The 17,074-nt window shown below is 46.9% G+C and overlaps 1 protein-coding gene across 1 annotated transcript in view; it reads left to right on the top strand.

The window, feature by feature from the left end:
• LYRM1 (LYR motif containing 1) overlaps window positions 1-17,074 on the top strand; it is a 61,315-nt gene that overhangs the window by 6,300 nt on the left and 37,941 nt on the right. Inside the window, exon 2 of the mRNA XM_063934426.1 lies at window positions 4,294-4,471. Within this exon, the coding sequence (XP_063790496.1) occupies window positions 4,313-4,471 (159 nt within the window). The 5' untranslated portion in view covers window positions 4,294-4,312. The remainder of the gene's footprint in view (window positions 1-4,293; window positions 4,472-17,074) is intronic.

Genomic DNA, 17,074 nt, shown 5'->3' with positions numbered 1-17,074 from the left:
TGCATAATGCCTCCCCAGTAGTAGTAGCGTCCTTATGCATAATGCCTCCCCAGTATTAGTAGCGTCCTTATACATAATGCCTCCCCAGTAGTAGTAGCGTCCTTATGCATAATGCCTCCCCAGTAGTAGTAGCGTCCTTATACATAATGCCTCCCCAGTAGTAGTAGCATCCTTATACGTAGTGCACTCCAAGTAGTAGTAGCGTCCTTATACATAATGCCCCTTCCAGTAGTAGTAGCGTCCTTACACGTAATGGCCCCCCCAGTAGTAGTAGCATCCTTATACGTAATGCCCCCCCAGTAGTAGTAGCGTCCTTATACGTAGTGCACTCCGAGTAGTAGTAGCGTCCTTATACGTAGTGCACCCCCAGTAGTAGTAGCGTCCTTATACGTAATGCCCCCCCCCCAGTAGTAGTAGTAGCGTCCTTACATGTAATGGCCCCCCCAGTAGTAGTAACATCCTTATACATAATGCCCCCCAGTAGTAGTAGCGTCCTTACATGTAACGCCCGCCAGTAGTAGTAGCGTTATACGTAATGCCCCCCCTGTAGTAGCGTCCTTATACGTAATGCCCCCCCAGTAGTAGTAGCGTCCTTACACATAATGGCCCCCCCAGTAGTAGTAGCGTCGTTATACATAATGCCCCCCCCCCAGTAGAAGTAGCGTCCTTACAAGTGATGCCCCCCCAGTAGTAGTAGCGTCGTTATACGTAATGCCCCCCCAGTAGTAGTAGCGTCGTTATACGTAATGCCCCCCTTGTAGTTGCGTCCTTATACGTAATGCCCCCCCAGTAGTAGTAGCGTCGTTATACGTAATGCCCCCCCTGTAGTTGCGTCCTTATACGTAGTGCCCCCCCTGTAGTAGCGTCCTTACACGTAATGCACCCCCCCCCAGTAGTAGCGTCCTTATACATAATGCCCCCCCAGTAGTAGTAGCATCCTTATACGTAGTGCACTCCAAGTAGTAGTAGCGTCCTTACATGTAACGCCCCCCAGTAGTAGTAGCATTATACGTAATGCCCCCCCAGTAGTAGTAGCGTCCTTACATGTAATGGCCCCCCCAGTAGTTGTAGAGTCATTATACGTAATGCCCCCCCTGTAGTGGCGTCCTTATACGTAATGCCCCCCCCAGTAGTAGTAGCGTCATTATATGTAATGCCCCCCCTATAGTTGCGTCCTTACACGTAATGCACCCCCCCAGTAGTAGCGTCCATAAAGCGTACACACATACAGACCCACCATATATATATATATATATATATATATATATATATATATATATATATATATATATATATATATATGTATATATATATATATGTATATGTATAATATATATACACACACACACACACACACACACACACACACACACACACACACACACACACACACATTTCTCTGTCACCCTCCACTTACCTAAGCCACTGTCTCCCTCAGTACAGCACTGCAGCAGCCTGGTCCGTGTAGCTCCGCCCCTTCTGTCCCGTTTAGCTCCGCTCATTCCGGTCCGTGTAGCTCCGCCCACTCATTTGATATGTACCGAGCCACTGACACACAGGTGACGGGAGTGGGCTTTTCATGCTGCCAGCGCCGCACAGCAGCTGGCAGCAGCAGCAGCAGGGGGGTCAGGACGGCGCAGCAGGGAAGGAATGCAGAGCAGGGTGAGCGCCTCTCCCTCCCAGTGCCTCCCTGCACTGCATCCCTTCGCTGAGCGGGTAGCACCGGGCCTGAGTGCATGTTCCAGCGAGGTGTACACAGGGACCCGATGTGATGTTGGCTGTCAGTATACCAACAGCGGCATGCCGTCTGCCAGAACACCGGCAGTAAGTCCCCTCGGGGGCTCACTCGCGCAAGTTTCGGGCACGCTGGTGAACTTTGCACGCCACAGGTTCTATTCCCACTCGGTTGGTGACTTGGACCCTCTAACTGTACACAGTCGCCCGCGCTATATGGCTGTATGTATTCAGGTGTTGCCGAAGACCCCTTCTCTCCAGCTGCTGCAGCCACCTCTGCTCCCGGGCTTTCCACGTACTGTAGGTAGGCTTACCATAATATCCCTTTTAACCGGGGTCCAGATGATAGATCGACATAGGTTGGCAGGTTGAAAAGGTCGACATGAGAATGTTCAGCAGGTTTTTTTGTTTGTTTTTTCAATCATTTGCCATCCACAGTTGGGAATAGTAACCTTTTGTCAAGGAGTTTTGGAGCGAGGAAACTTGCCCAAAGCATGGTGGTCAAAGTGAGCCCGCAAAGGTACACATTTCCGTTAATTTGGCTTAAGGTCCATATTAGGGTGGCCAATCCCGGGATTGGGATCAGCGGGATCCCAGGATTTAGGCCAAAAATCAAGCTCCAATCGTGGGGATTTTGGGATCAGGCGGCCCTTTGCTTTTTTTTTTTTAAAGCTGGGCAGTATTGAGCGTCCTCAGGAGTCTCAGACGTTGCCCGGCTTCCTCCTCCCGGCTCCCACTGCGCAGCATCATATGAAGTCAGAGGTCACACTGCGCAGCCAGGTGCCCATCACCCGCAGCACAGACCTCGCCGGACGCGGAGGAAGTGTGCGCAGCCAGCCGCCCATCACCTACCAAACCGGGAGGAAGTGACCCACCCTCCTGCCTCTGTAGTATGGTGAGTTATGTGTGCGGGGCAGGGGGTGGCCACACAGGAAAGAACCCTATCCCGGAATTGACCGATACCTGGGATTGGAAGAATGGAGTCGGATTGGCCACCCTAGTGCATACACGCGGTGAGATTTGGGCTATGCCCGATTCTCAATATGCGACATGGACTGTGGTAAAATAATCCTCAAATCAGGTGCATGAAAAATGACAAACGGTGGGAGAACATAGTGTATACCGTACAAGTTTATTAATGTTTAAAATTCACAAAACAATTGTATAAACATGCGTACCAAAAGCAACCTTCAAAGGAAGGCACAATAAAAAGCGTATAGGGGTTATTTTTATAGCTTCCCCTATTAAGCTGTACCTCCTCTGGGTCCAAGGTAGCAGTAGACAGCAAAGACCAACGCGTTTCAACCTTTATAAGGTCTTTTTCAAGGTGAGAATCTCTATCTGAAGGACCAGGTATTTATAGTAAAACAAGACACGCCCACTTCCTGTCACAAGGGGCGGTATTCCAACATCATTAATCAATTAACATTTTTTAAAACCTTAAACTCAATATGGATGTCTTTTATAAAAATACAAATCTTCATTATCAACAGTATAAAAATAAATAATAAAACTAGACACCTCCCTAATTAAGGAAACAACCCCGTAATCGGGATGCATTCCATTCTTGGAACGCAGGAAGTCAACATCCGCTACCCCAGAAGTGGTGTAACGGCTCCACACACAGCATCCAGGAAGCGGCTCAACAACCGCCATGCGCTCCTCTTCCTGAGCGTGCGACGTCACGGTGCAATATACACTAACTTTCCTTACAATTTTGACTATATAGTCAAAATTGTAAGAAAAGTTAAGTGCATATTGCACCATGTGTACACACCTTTAGAAACAACACCAGAATATTTGTGTCGACACTTTGAACCTGTCGACTTTTTCCTGTTGACATTTTGTTTTGGTTACCTGTTCCTTGTTGCCCTTTTGACCCTGTGGACATATGGTGTCGACGTATTTGTCAATCTTTTGATCTATACCCCTTTAAACTGGGACAGTAATGAAATACACAGGTTCTGTGGCTGGCTGACTTCAAGCCCGCAGTTCACCATAGTACCCTTCCACATCAGTCTTTCCTCACAGTTTTCTCTGTCGAGTGTGAGGTAAAGACTTGCGATGTCGAAGGCTATTATGTGTGATTCTGGAATGGTTCATCTCTGCCATCATGCAGATTTGATTCTTTGGAACAGACCTGTAATCTGCTACAGTATGTAATAGAAATGTACTGTTTTCTGGCATTACAGAGACTAGCCATGGTGCTGGTGATTCATATAAAGAAGCTCCTTTCTCCCACCCAAAAGTTATTTAAATGACCATTACAAATAAAATAAAAGATTTCTGGACATAATATGACAACTGGTGTACTGCAATAAAGAATGTACTGCTATGGTATTTCTATGGTTGCTTACATTTTATAGATTGTTATCTATTATGTGGATACAGCAACCATTGCTTAGGAAGGTGATGCTGAGGGGGGAAACGTGCTTGGTAGGCAATTCATCTGAATAATGACAACAATAAAAAATAATTATATTATAGATTTTATAAGATTATAAATGTTATAAGCATGAACTAATGAGTAGGATGTTTACGGTAATCAATTTCTTCCAGATATACAAGTGTCTCTAAGATGACAGCAGTGACACGTCAAGACGTTCTTGGCCTTTACCGCCAAATTTTCCGTATTGCAAGGCAATGGAAGTCCTTGTCAGAACTGGAGGAGGAGACCATAAAGGAGAAGCAGTACATAGTGGATGAAGCCAGAAAATTGTTTCATAAAAATAAAAATGTATGTACCTCACCGGTTACTGTCTCTTAAGTCAGCCACACTCTGCCTGATTGGTGGGTGTTAATGACTGGCTGATAATTGCACTGTATATAGCTGGGAATACACAGTCAGATAAAATGCTCACAAAATCTGCATTCCTCCTGGGGAGGAGGCCTTTCTCCATTCATCCATTGAGGACAGAGGAAGTGTCGGTCGGGCGCAGTAATGCATCAGTTGCGTGTGCACGTGCGAGGTCAGCGATGGCTTTCCCATCTGATGTGGTGCATGTAAGATGGGACAGCCCTGCTGAGAACACCATGAAGGTGAATGCAGGATGTATCACTTTATCGGGCAGTCATGCTGTACATCGGATCGGTGCAGTGTGTACAGCCGCGCTATATATTGGTACATTCGTCCTCTTGTCAAGTTGAGCTCACTATGGGGCAGACGTATTAAGGCCGGAGAAGTGATAAAGCAGTGATAAGTGCAAGGTGATAATGCACCAGACAGTCTTTACGAATTTTAAATGACAGGAGCTGACTGACTGGTGCGTTATCACATTGCACTTATCACTGCTTTATCACTTCTTTTTCCCTTCTCCAGGCTCAATACATCTGCCCCATTGTTCTGATGCGGGGGGGGGGGGGGGGGGAGACGGGGTGGTGCTCACTTCACCCAGCGGGTGAAGTGAGCGACCCGCTAGATTGGCCTGCATGCAGGCCAATCTAGCACCAGCGATAGCGATGCGCGGGGCTGCGCATCGCTATCGCTGTAGGGGGTACACACGGAGCGATAATGCTTAAATTCTAAGCAATCTAGTCAGAGTGCTTAGAATATCGCTCCGTGAGTACCCCCCTTTAGTGTTGGCAGCCACCACCCAACTTCGTTTTCAGGCAGAAATGATCACAGTATGACCAAATGGATTTTCTCTAACGTCCTAGTGGATGCTGGGGACTCCGTAAGGACCATGGGGAATAGACGGGCTCCGCAGGAGACATGGGCACTTTAAGAAAGAATTTAGATTCTGGTGTGCTCTGGCTCCTTCCTCTATGTCCCTCCTCCAGACCTCAGTTTTGAGACTGTGCCCGGACGAGCTGGGTGCTGTTCAGTGAGCTCTCCTGAGCTTGCTGTGAGAAAGTATTTTGTTAGGTTTTTTATTTTCAGGGAGCTCTGCTGGCAACAAACTCCCTGCATCGTGGGACTGAGGGGAGAGAAGCAGCCCTACTCTCTGAAGCTAGGTCCTGCTTCTTAGGCTACTGGACACCATTAGCTCCAGAGGGATCGTACACAGGATCTCAACCTCGTCCGATCTCAGAGCCGCGCCGCCGTCCCCCTCGCAGAGCCGGAAGACAGAAGCCGAGTATGAGAAGCAAGAAGACTTCGAAATCGGCGGCAGAAGCCTCCGTTCTTCACTGAGGTAACGCACAGCACTGCAGCTGTGCGCCATTGCTCCCACACACCTCACATACTCTGGTCACTGTAAGGGTGCAGGGCGCAGGGGGGGGGCGCCCTGGGCAGCATATGGACCTCTTTTGGCAAAAGTACACATATATACAGTTGGGCACTGTATATATGTATGAGCCCCCGCCAAGAAAATTTATATTTAAGCTGGACAGAAGCCCGCCGTCGAGGGGGCAGGGCTTCTTCAGCACTCACCTGCGCCATTTTTTCTCCACAGCTCCGCTGAGAGGAAGCTCCCCAGGCTCTCCCCTGCAGATACACGGTAGAAGAGGGTAAAAAGAGAGGGGGGGCACATAATTAGGCGCAAAAATCAATATAAACAGCAGCTACTGGGTTAACATTAAGTTACTGTGTTATTCCTGGGTTTATAGCGCTGAGGTGTGTGCTGGCATACTCTCTCTCTGTCTCTCCAAAGGGCCTTGTGGGGGAATTTGCTTCAGATGAGCATTCCCTGAGTGTGTGGTGTGTCGGTACGTGTGTGTCGACATGTCTGAGGTAAAAGGCTCCCCTAAGGAGGAGATGGAGCAAATGTGTGTGTGAGAGGGTGTCTCCGTCGACACCTGTTTGGATATGGGAAATTAAGTGCTAAGGAAAATTTATTGCACAAAAGATTAGAGAACAGACAGGGAATCTACCCATGTCTGTCCCTATGTCGCAGAGACCTTCAGAGTCTCTCAATGCTCACTATCCAAAATAATAGACACTGATATCGACACGGAGTCTGACTCCAGTGTCGACTACGATAATGCAAAGTTACAGCCAAAATGGCAGGAAAGTATTCAATATATGATTATTGTAATAAAAAAATGTTTTGCATATCACTGATGACTCATCTGTCCCTGACACAAGGGTACACATGTTTAAGGGGAAGAAAGCTGAGGTAAATTTCCCTCCTCCTCATGAAGAAAAAGAGCGGGAATCTCCAGACAAGAGACTGCAGTTTCCCACAAAGAATTTTCAGGGAGTATCCTTTCCCTATCAGGGCCAGGATACGATGGGAATCTTCCCCTAGGGTGTCACGTTTGCCCAAAAGGTAGCGCTGACTTAACAGCTATCCTCTGGGATCCTGCAGATAGCATGCAGTAAAAGTACTTGAAGTTCTTGAAGTTCATTTACACACATTCTGGTACACTACTCAGACCGGCGATTGTGTCGGCATGGGTTTATAGCGCTGTAGCAGCGTGGACAGATACCTTATCAGCAGAGATTGAGACCCTAGTATGTATATATATATATATATATATATATATATAGATATATATATAGATATAGATAGATATGTGTATATATATAGATATATATATAAGATGCTGTCTTAGATATACAATGGGGATCGAAAGTTTGGGCATCCCAGGCAAATATTCATTTTAATGTGCAAAAAGGAGCCAAGGAAAGATGGAAAAATCTCCAAAAGGCATCAAATTACAGATTAGACATTCTTGTAACATGTCAAAAAAAGTTTGATTTTATTTCCATCATTTACACTTTCAAAAGAACAGAAAACAAAAAATGGCATCTGCAAAAGTTTGGGCACCCTGCAGAGTTAATACCTTGTACTGCCCCCTTTGGCAAGTATCACAGCTTGTAAACGCTTTTTGTAGCCAGCCAAGAGTCTTTCAATTCTTGTTTGAGGTATCTTCGTCCATTCTTCCTTACAAAAGTCTTCCAGTTCTTTGAGATTCCTGGGCTGTCTGTGACACACTGCTCTTTTAAGGTCTATCCATAGATTTTCAATTATGTTGAGGTCAGGAGATTGAAGGCCATGGCAAAACCTTCAGTTTACGCCTCTTGATGTAATCCACTGTGGATTTTGAGGTGTGTTTAGGATCATTATCCATTTGTAGAAGCCAGCCTCTCTTTAACTTCAGCTTTTTCACAGATGGCATCAAGTTAGCGTCCAAAATTTGCTGGAATCTTATTGAATCCATTTTTCCTTCTACTCGTGAAATGTTCCCTGTGCCACTGGCTGCAATACAACCCCAAAGCATGATTGATCCACCCCCATGCTTAACAGTTGGACAGAGGTTCTTTTCATTAAATTCTGTGCCCTTCCTTCTCCAAACGTACCTTTGCTCATTGCGGCCAAAAAGTTCTATTTTAACCTCATCGGCCCACAGAACTTTATTCCAAAATGCATCATGCTTGTCTATATGTTCATTTGCAAACTTCAAACGCTGATTTTTGTGGTGAGGACATAGAAGAGGTTTTCTTCTGATGACTCTTCCATGCAGACCATATTTGTACAAGTATCTCTTCATAGTGGAATAGTGTACCTCAACTCCAGTGTCTGCCAGATCTTCCTGGAGGGATTGTGCAGTCAAACGTGGATTTTGACTTGCTTTTCTCACAATCCTGCGAGCTGTTCTGTCTGATATTTTTCTTGGTCTTCCAGATCTTGCTTTAGCTTCCACTGTTCCTGATGACTGCCATTTCTTAATTACATTCCGAACAGAGGATATGGGCATCTGATAACGCTTTGCTATCTTCTTTTAGCCTTCTCCTGCTTTGTGAGCGTCAACTATTCTCAGTTTCAGTGTTCTACACAACTGCTTAGAGGAACCCATGGTGCTGATTGTTGGAGCAAGGTCAGATGAGTCTGGGCTTTTAAACCTTTGAGAGTGACATCACCTGGTCTTTCCAGACGATGATTGAGAACAATCCATGACACTGCCAGGTCTCAGCTGTCCAAAGGGGGCAGTACAAGGTATTAACTCTGCAGGGTGCCCAAACTTTTGCAGACGCCATTTTTAGCTTTCTGTTCTTTTGATAGTGTAAATGATGGAAATAAAATCAAACTTTTTTTGACATGTTATAAGAATGTCTAATCTGTAATTTGATGCCTTTTGGAGATTTTTCCATCTTTCCTTGGCTTCTTTTTGCACATTAAAATGATTTTTTGCCTGGGGTGCCCAAACTTTCGATCCCCACTGTATATATAAAACATGCCCAAAGAGACATTAGTCTATTGGGTTCTAGAGTCAACGCTATGTCGATTTCTGCTTGACGTGTCCTTTGGAGCATGCAATGGACAGGTGATGCCGACTTAAGAGGCATAGGGAAGGTTTACCTTACAAGGCTGAGGATTGTGTGGAGAAGGGATCTCGGACCTGGTCTCCACAGCTATAGCTGGTAATTCTGATCTTTTGCCTTATATTCCAGCACAGCCTAGGAAAGCACGACATTATCAAATGCAGTCCTTTCGATCACAAAGAAACAAGAAAGTCCGAGGTGCGTCCTTTCTTGCCAGAGGCAGGGGCAGAGGAAAGAAGCTGCACAACACAGCTAGTTCCCAAGAACAGAAGTCCTCCCCGGCCTCTACAAAATCCACCGCATGTCGCTGGGGCTGCACAGGCGGAGCTAGGCCCGGTGGGGGCACGTCTTCGAAATTTCAGCCACAAGTGGGTTCACTCCCTGTTGGATCCCTGGGCAATAGATATTGTGTCTCAGGGATACAAGCTGGACTTCGAGGAGATGGCCCCCTCACCGACAGCCCTGCTGGCTTCCCCCCACGAGAGGGAAATAGTGTTATCTGCAATTCACAAATTGTATCTTCCACAGGTGGTGGCCAAGGTTCCCCTCCTTCAACAAGGAGGGGGTTATTATTCGACCATGTTGTAGTCCCGAAACCGGACGGTTCGGTCAGACCCATATTGAATTTAAAATCCTTGAACATATACTTGAAAAGGTTTGTTAGGGTATTTTAACCTGTTCAGGTCTGGTCTATTAACTCTCTTCAGTAATCAGTCAGAATTCTGTTCCTTATGCAACCGGTTGGAGGTCAGTGAATGAATAGATGACACAGTATTATGTGTAACCTAAGCAGACCATCTCTGACCTGCCAGGGGCCGTCACAGGCTTTATTTTTATAGCTTAAGAAAAAGAATCATGCTTGCCAATACATTTCGCCAATCAGAATACACCATGTATGTCTCAGAACCTGAAATACGTCAATTGTCATACAATGTTTAAATTGGCAACCAGAACATCCTTGAAGTGGTTATTGTTTTGTTATTATCAGTCTTTCGGACATAAACTCAAAACATTCTTCTCAATTAGCCTTGTATTCATCTGGTGTTGCTTTGTCCGCCTTGGATACATTTGATGTTGCCTTGTCCTTGAACAATTCATGCTTTAAACAAGATATTCAAAGTATATAGTATTCTGACTAGCTCTGCAATATATTTAAGGATACATGAACACATTTTTGTGATTAACAGTAAATATCTTAATAAATGCAAAAAAGCGTGAATCAATATATATTTGCTATACTGCGGAAGCTCCTACACCATCATTTCCCCTCTTTTTGATTCCACTTTTTCTCCCTATTCTACCTACACTAGGCCTGAACTATTCCCTTTCAGTAAACCAGTCCCCTGGACTTATAGTCCAAACCTTGGGGATTACCCTTAACAACAACCAAAGGATAAGCAACTTCATTCTTCTGGCTGGAGAGTCACTGTCAGCTTCTTCGAGTGGGAGGCGTGTAATCAGGTATCACGACCTTTCACCTTAATTTGAGGTAGGCATGGTTAGCAGCACTTGATATGGACCATCATATCTTGGTTCAAAGGTCTTTCTCACATGTTTCTTTAAATAGACCCAATCTCCTGGATTTAGCTTATGCGTAGCTGATCCTTCTGGGTCTGGAATGGAAGAAAACACTCGGCAATGGAGGTTAGTCAATGTTTTACAGACCTCCTTTACATAACCTGTTGAATCACCATGATTATGTTGTAATTGTTGTGGATAATAACCTGTTCTTGGAGCTGACCCAAACAATATTTCATATGGAGTCAGTTTACTAGATCTCATAGGTGTGGTACTAATATTGAACAAGACAATAGGTAGGCATTCTGGCCAAGTTCTTTTGGTTTCTGTCATCATTTTTCTGTAGTTTTAGCTTAAGCTCAAAGTTCAGATGTTCCCCCTCCCACTCGCCTGGGGGCGGTAAGGCACGTGGAAGGCCTGCTGTACCCCCAAATCTTTCATTATATGCTGCATGACTTCTCCTGTGAAATGTGTACCTCTATCTGATTCTGTAACCTCAGGTATCCCAAATCTACATACTACTTCTGCTATCAGTTTCTTTGCAGTGGTTTTTGCTGTGGCTTTGCTTACTAGCCAGGCTTCGGCCCAGTGACTAAACATGTCCGTTGCTACTAGTACACAGTGATCGCAAAAACGCGGCATAGCGCGTATTTTACCCAATATGAAGGTCCAGGGACTCACTTTTTCTGAATGGGTGGGTCCCCGGGGACGCGCTCCACTGGGATTGGCTGGAGGTGTAATGATTGATTTCTACCTTGTCCGGCTGCAGAGAGAACTAAATATGTGGAGAAGGAGCCTCTTGGTCAAGGGAGACATCAATCATTACACCTCTAGCCAATCTGAGTGGAGCGCCTCCCCAGGGACACACCCATTCAGAAAAAATGTATTTGACTCTTCCCTGCTTCCCGGGCGCTCTGGCCGCGACAGTGAGTGACCGTCTGTGAGTGTGTATTCATAACCCAGCAGCTACCAGCCTGTTCAGTGCTGGCGCTGCTGCAGTTCTGATCGGCTGACGCGCTGTTTTAGATATGAATCACATGGGGGAGGGGGGGCCACGCACCTCTTAAGTCCTGCATGCTTCAGTAAGCGCAGCGGGGATGGGGTTGGGGAGTATGTTCCAGGCGCACACCGCACAGGAGGATCTGGCAGTGAAGGAGGGAAAGGGTGGCTACAGTGCACTACCGCACGTCAGTGCTAGTGTTCGCATCCCCTAGCAAAGTCCGTCCTTGATCCTCTCTATGTAATCCATCACGAAGCTCTCATTGTACACACTCCCTTACCACCCGGGATTTATGGAGATCAGCGGCAGCCTCTGCTTGATTTATTAGGCTGTGCTGTGAACGGAGCTCGGAGGTGGTGGGGGAGGGCCGCAGTGTCCATACAGTTATTACTGTGTGCAGCCAGCTCCCAGCATAGGACAGGGCTAGGCACAAGCCAGGGGTGAGGGCTGCTCTGAACATTCAGCTCATGGAGCCCAAGAGGCTGAGCTGCAGGGAGACATGTAATAGTAGCCAGTAGCAACAGCAGGTTGGATCCTGTCCCCTCTCTCTCTCTCCCTGGCCATATTACACCATCTCTAGCCTGCACATCAAGTAGTGGGAGTCTGAGGTGGTGGCTGCAATGTGTAAGTGATCCTCTACCTGGCGCAATGTGTATAACGTGCTGTACCTGGCACATTGGGGTCGATTCTATTCGGCAACTAATGAATAGCGCCGGGAATTAGCTCCCGACGCTATTCAATTCAGCAACTAGTTACGTCGGCGATGGCCCGTTCTCGCCGACAAAACAGGTTGAATTGTCGGGAGAACGGGCATTCTCCGACTTAACTCCCCGGCCGCGAGGCAGCACTTTTGTCGGGTTTCTCTTCTCATCCCCCGGGGATGAGAGAAGAATTCCCGACAATTGCAGGTAATTAGTTGCTGAATTGAATAGCGTCGGGAGCTAATTCCCGGCGCTATTCATTAGTTGCCGAATAGAATCGACCCCATTGTGTGTAACGTGCTCTACCTGGCACATTGTGTGTAACGTGCTCTACCTGGCGCATTGTGTGTAACGTGCTCTACCTGGCGCATTGTGTGTAACGTGCTCTACCTGGCGCATTGTGTGTAACGTGCTCTACCTGGCGCATTGTGTGTAACGTGCTCTATCTGGCGCAATGTGTGTAACGTGCTCTATCTGGCGCAATGTGTGTAACGTGCTCTATCTGGTGCAATCTGCATAACATGCTCTATCTGGCGCAATGTGTGTTACGTGCTCTACCTGTCGCATTGTGTATGATGTGTTCTATCTGGAGCAATATGTATAACGTGCACTAACTGGCGCAGTGTGTATAGGAGGTTCTACTTGGTGCAATGTGTATAAGCGGCACTACTGTGTGGCGTAATGTGAATTGGCACTATTATGTGGCCACGCCCCTTCCCCATGAAGTCACGCCCCTAAATTTTTGCAACTGCCTATATGCTGGGGTCTTGGAGGTGGGGCAGCAATTCACTTTCTGCCAAAGGGCACCAAAATGTCTAGTTACAGCTCTGGTGCAGGGTGTCCTGCATGCTACACAACCCAGCTGCATTGTCACCCCCCCCCCCCCCCCCCCCCCCCCCTTGCAACTCTTTTTTGTGGTGTCCAAATAAGATTAAGATCAATAAGAGCCTTTAAGCCAATGGGACCCAGAAAAGGACCGGTTGGACCCCAATTTTTAAAAGTGAGGGGTCCCTGGGACCCACTTTTTAGGGGGCTCAGCGCGATCACTGGTACATATTCATATGGACCGCTTCGTGGCAACTGTATATAGTCGATTTGTAGTCTTTGAAATGGGTAAGAGGCTTTGGGTATAGTTCCTAGAGGTGTCTTGGTTCTTTGTCCTGGATTGCTGATTCCACAGATCCAGCATCCTGTTACAAAGTTTGTTGCAGCTTTATTGAAGCCCGGAGCTATCCAATGCTCTTGTACTCTATTCACCATGGCTTCCTTTGAATGATGTACTTGTCCATGAGCTACTTGTAACATAGGTGGAAATAGAGCTGCTGGTAGACAGTACTTCAATTCTCTTGAATTCCAAAGTCCATGTTCATCTTCTTCTGCCCCCGATCGTGTCCATTTTTCCTTTTCTCCTTGTGATGCTTGTTGTTGAATTTTGATCAGCTCCTCTTCACTGGGCATTTGCTTCACATCTTGAGCTACTAATACTTGCTCAGGTTCTTTTGATTGTAAGGCAATTCTCTTGGCTTCTGCATCTGCAAATGCATTTCCTTTAGCTTCCATGGTTTGGCTCTTAGTATGTGCTTGTACCTTGATTATGCCAATCCTTTTAGGTAGTTCCAATGCTCTGAAGAGTTCCATAATCAAACTGGCATGTTTGATGGGTTTTCCATTTGCACCTTTTGAAGTCCCTACTATTCCAAATAACAGCGTAATCCTGGGACAACCCCCAAGCATAGCGTGAATCCGTGTAGATGTTAGCTGTCATGTTTTCAGCATGTATGCAGGCTTTGTTCATTGCTATGAGTTCTGCTTCTTGTGCTGACATGCTTGGTCCAGAATCTATGACTTCAGTTTCAGTTGTTACTGCATATCCTGTCCTTGGGGATCCATTATCATAATATCTTGATCCATCGACGAACAGGTTCATGTCTGGATTGTCCAGTGGTGTATCTTGGACATTAGGAAGAGGTAAAGTCTCTAATTCCATGAGGGCTAGGCAATCATGTGGAAATGTTTGTGTTGTATTTCTCTGACGTCCTAAGTGGATGCTGGGGACTCCGTCAGGACCATGGGGATTAGCGGCTCCGCAGGAGACAGGGCACAAAACTAAAGCTTTAGGATCAGGTGGTGTGTACTGGCTCCTCCCCCTATGACCCTCCTCCAAGCCTCAGTTAGGTTTTTGTGCCCGTCCGAGCAGGGTGCAATCTAGGTGGCTCTCTTAAGGAGCTGCTTAGAAAAAGTTTTTAGGTTTCTTATTTTCAGTGAGTCCTGCTGGCAACAGGCTCACTGCATCGAGGGACTTAGGGGAGAGAAGTTCAACTCACCTGCGTGCAGGATGGATTGGCTTCTTAGGCTACTGGACACCATTAGCTCCAGAGGGAGTCGGAACACAGGTCTCACCCTGGGGTTCGTCCCGGAGCCGCGCCGCCGACCCCCCTTGCAGATGCTGAAGATTGAAGGTCCAGAAACCGGCGGCAGAAGGCTTTTCAGTCTTCATGAAGGTAGCGCACAGCACTGCAGCTGTGCGCCATTGTTGTCACACACTTCACACCAACGGTCACGGAGGGTGCAGGGCGTTGCTGGGGGCGCCCTGGGCAGCAATGTATAATACCTTATTCTGGCTAAAAATACATCACATATAGCCCCTGGAGGCTATATGGATGTATTTAACCCCTGCCAGGTCTCAGAAAAACGGGAGAAGAAGCCCGCCGAAAAGGGGGCGGGGCCTATTCTCCTCAGCACACAGTGCCATTTTCCCTCACAGAAAGGCTGGTGGGAAGGCTCCCAGGCTCTCCCCTGCACTGCACTGCACTACAGAAACAGGGTTAAAACAGAGAGGGGGGGCACTTATTTGGCGATATGTGTATATATATATATATTAAAATGCTATAAGGGAAAAACACTTATATAAAGGTTGTCCCTGTATAATATAGCGTTTTTGGTGTGTGCTGGCAAACTCTCCCTCTGTCTCCCCAAAGGGCTAGTGGGGTCCTGTCCTCTATCAGAGCATTCCCTGTGTGTGTGCTGTGTGTCGGTACTTGTGTGTCGACATGTATGAGGACGATGTTGGTGAGGAGGCGGAGCAATTGCCGGTAATGGTGATGTCACTCTCTAGGGAGTCGACACCGGAATGGATGGCTTATTTAAACGCTGCAAGGTCGGTTGACGACATGAGACGGCCGGCAAACCAATTAGTACCTGTCCAGGCGTCTAAAACACCGTCAGGGGCGTTAAAACGTCCTTTTACCTCAGTCGGTCGACACAGACACGGACACTGACTCCAGTGTCGACGGTGAAGAAACAAACGTATTTTCCTTTAGGGCCACACGTTACTTGTTAAGGGCAATGAAGGAGATGTTACATATTTCTGATACTACAAGTACCACAAAAAAGGGTATTATGTGGAGTGTGAAAAAACTACATGTGGTTTTTCCTGAATCAGATAAATTAAATGAAGTGTGTGATGATGCGTGGGTTTCCCCCGATAGAAAATTATTGGCGGTATACCTTTTCCCGCCAGAAGTTATGGCGCGCTGGGAAACACACCTTAGGGTGGATAAGGCGCTCACACGCTTATAAAAACAAGTGGCGTTACCGTCTCCAGATACAGACGCCCTCAAGGAGCCAACTGATAGGAGGTTGGAAAATATCCTAAAAAGTATATACACACATACTGGTGTTATACTGCGACCAGCGATCGCCTCAGCCTGGATGGGCAGCGCTGGGGTGGCTTGGTCGGATTCCCTGACTGGAAATATTGATACCCTTGACAGGGACAGTATTTTATTGACTATAGAGCATTTAAAAGATGCATTTCTATATATGCGAAACTCTGGCATCAAGAGTAAGTGCGATGTCCATATCTGCCAGACGATGTTTCTGGACACGACAGTGGTCAGGTGATGCAGATTCCAAACGGCACATGGAAGTATTGCCGTATAAAGGGGAGGAGTCATTTGGGGTCGGTCCATCGGACCTGGTGGCCACGGCAACAGCTAGAAAATCCACCTTTTTTACCCCAAGTCACATCTCAGCAGAAAAAGACATAGTCTTTTCAGCCTCAGTCCTTTCGTCCCCATAATATCTGCCCAGGGATAGAGGTAAGGGAAGAAGACTGCAGCAGGCAGCCCATTCCCAGGAACAGAAGCCTTCCACCGCTTCTGCCAAGTCCTCAGCATGACGCTGGGGCCGTACAAACAGGTGCGGTGGGGGGTCGTCTCAAGAGTTTCAGCACGCAGTGGGCTCACTCGCAAGTGGACCCCTGGATCCTACAAGTAGTATCCCAGGGGTACAGATTGGAAATTCGAGACGTCTCCCCCTCGCAGGTTCCTGAAGTTTGCTTTACCAACGTCTACCTCCGACAGGGAGGCAGTATTGGAAACAATTCACAAGCTGTATTCCCAGCAGGTGATAATCAAAGTACCCCTCCTACAACAAGTAAAGGGGTATTATTCCACACTATATTGTGGTACTGAAGCCAGACGGCTCGGTGAGACCTATTCTAAATGGAGTCACTCAGAGCAGTGATAGCGAACCAGGAAGAAGGGGACTATATGGTGTCCCTGGACATCAAGGATGCTTACCTCCATGTCCAAATTTGCCCTTCTCACAAAGGGTACCTCAGGTTCGTGGTACAAAACTGTCACTATCAGTTTCAGACGCTGCCGTTTGGATTGTCCACGGCACCCCGGGTCTTTACCAAGGTAATGGCCGAAATGATGATTCTTCTTCAAAGAAAAGGCGTCTTAATTATCCCTTACTTGGACGATCCAGAGAACAGTTGGAAGTCGGAGTAGCACTATCTCAAGTAGTTCTACGACAGCACGGGTGGATTCTAAATATTCCAAAATCGCAGCCGTCTCCGACGACACGTCTGCTGTCCCTAGGGATGATTCTGGACACAGTCCAGAAAAA

Source organism: Pseudophryne corroboree, chromosome 7 (assembly GCF_028390025.1).
Source record: "Pseudophryne corroboree isolate aPseCor3 chromosome 7, aPseCor3.hap2, whole genome shotgun sequence".
NCBI lineage: Eukaryota > Metazoa > Chordata > Amphibia > Anura > Myobatrachidae > Pseudophryne > Pseudophryne corroboree.
Note: the sequence above shows the minus strand (reverse complement) of the source record. Positions and strands in the feature narration are given on the sequence as shown.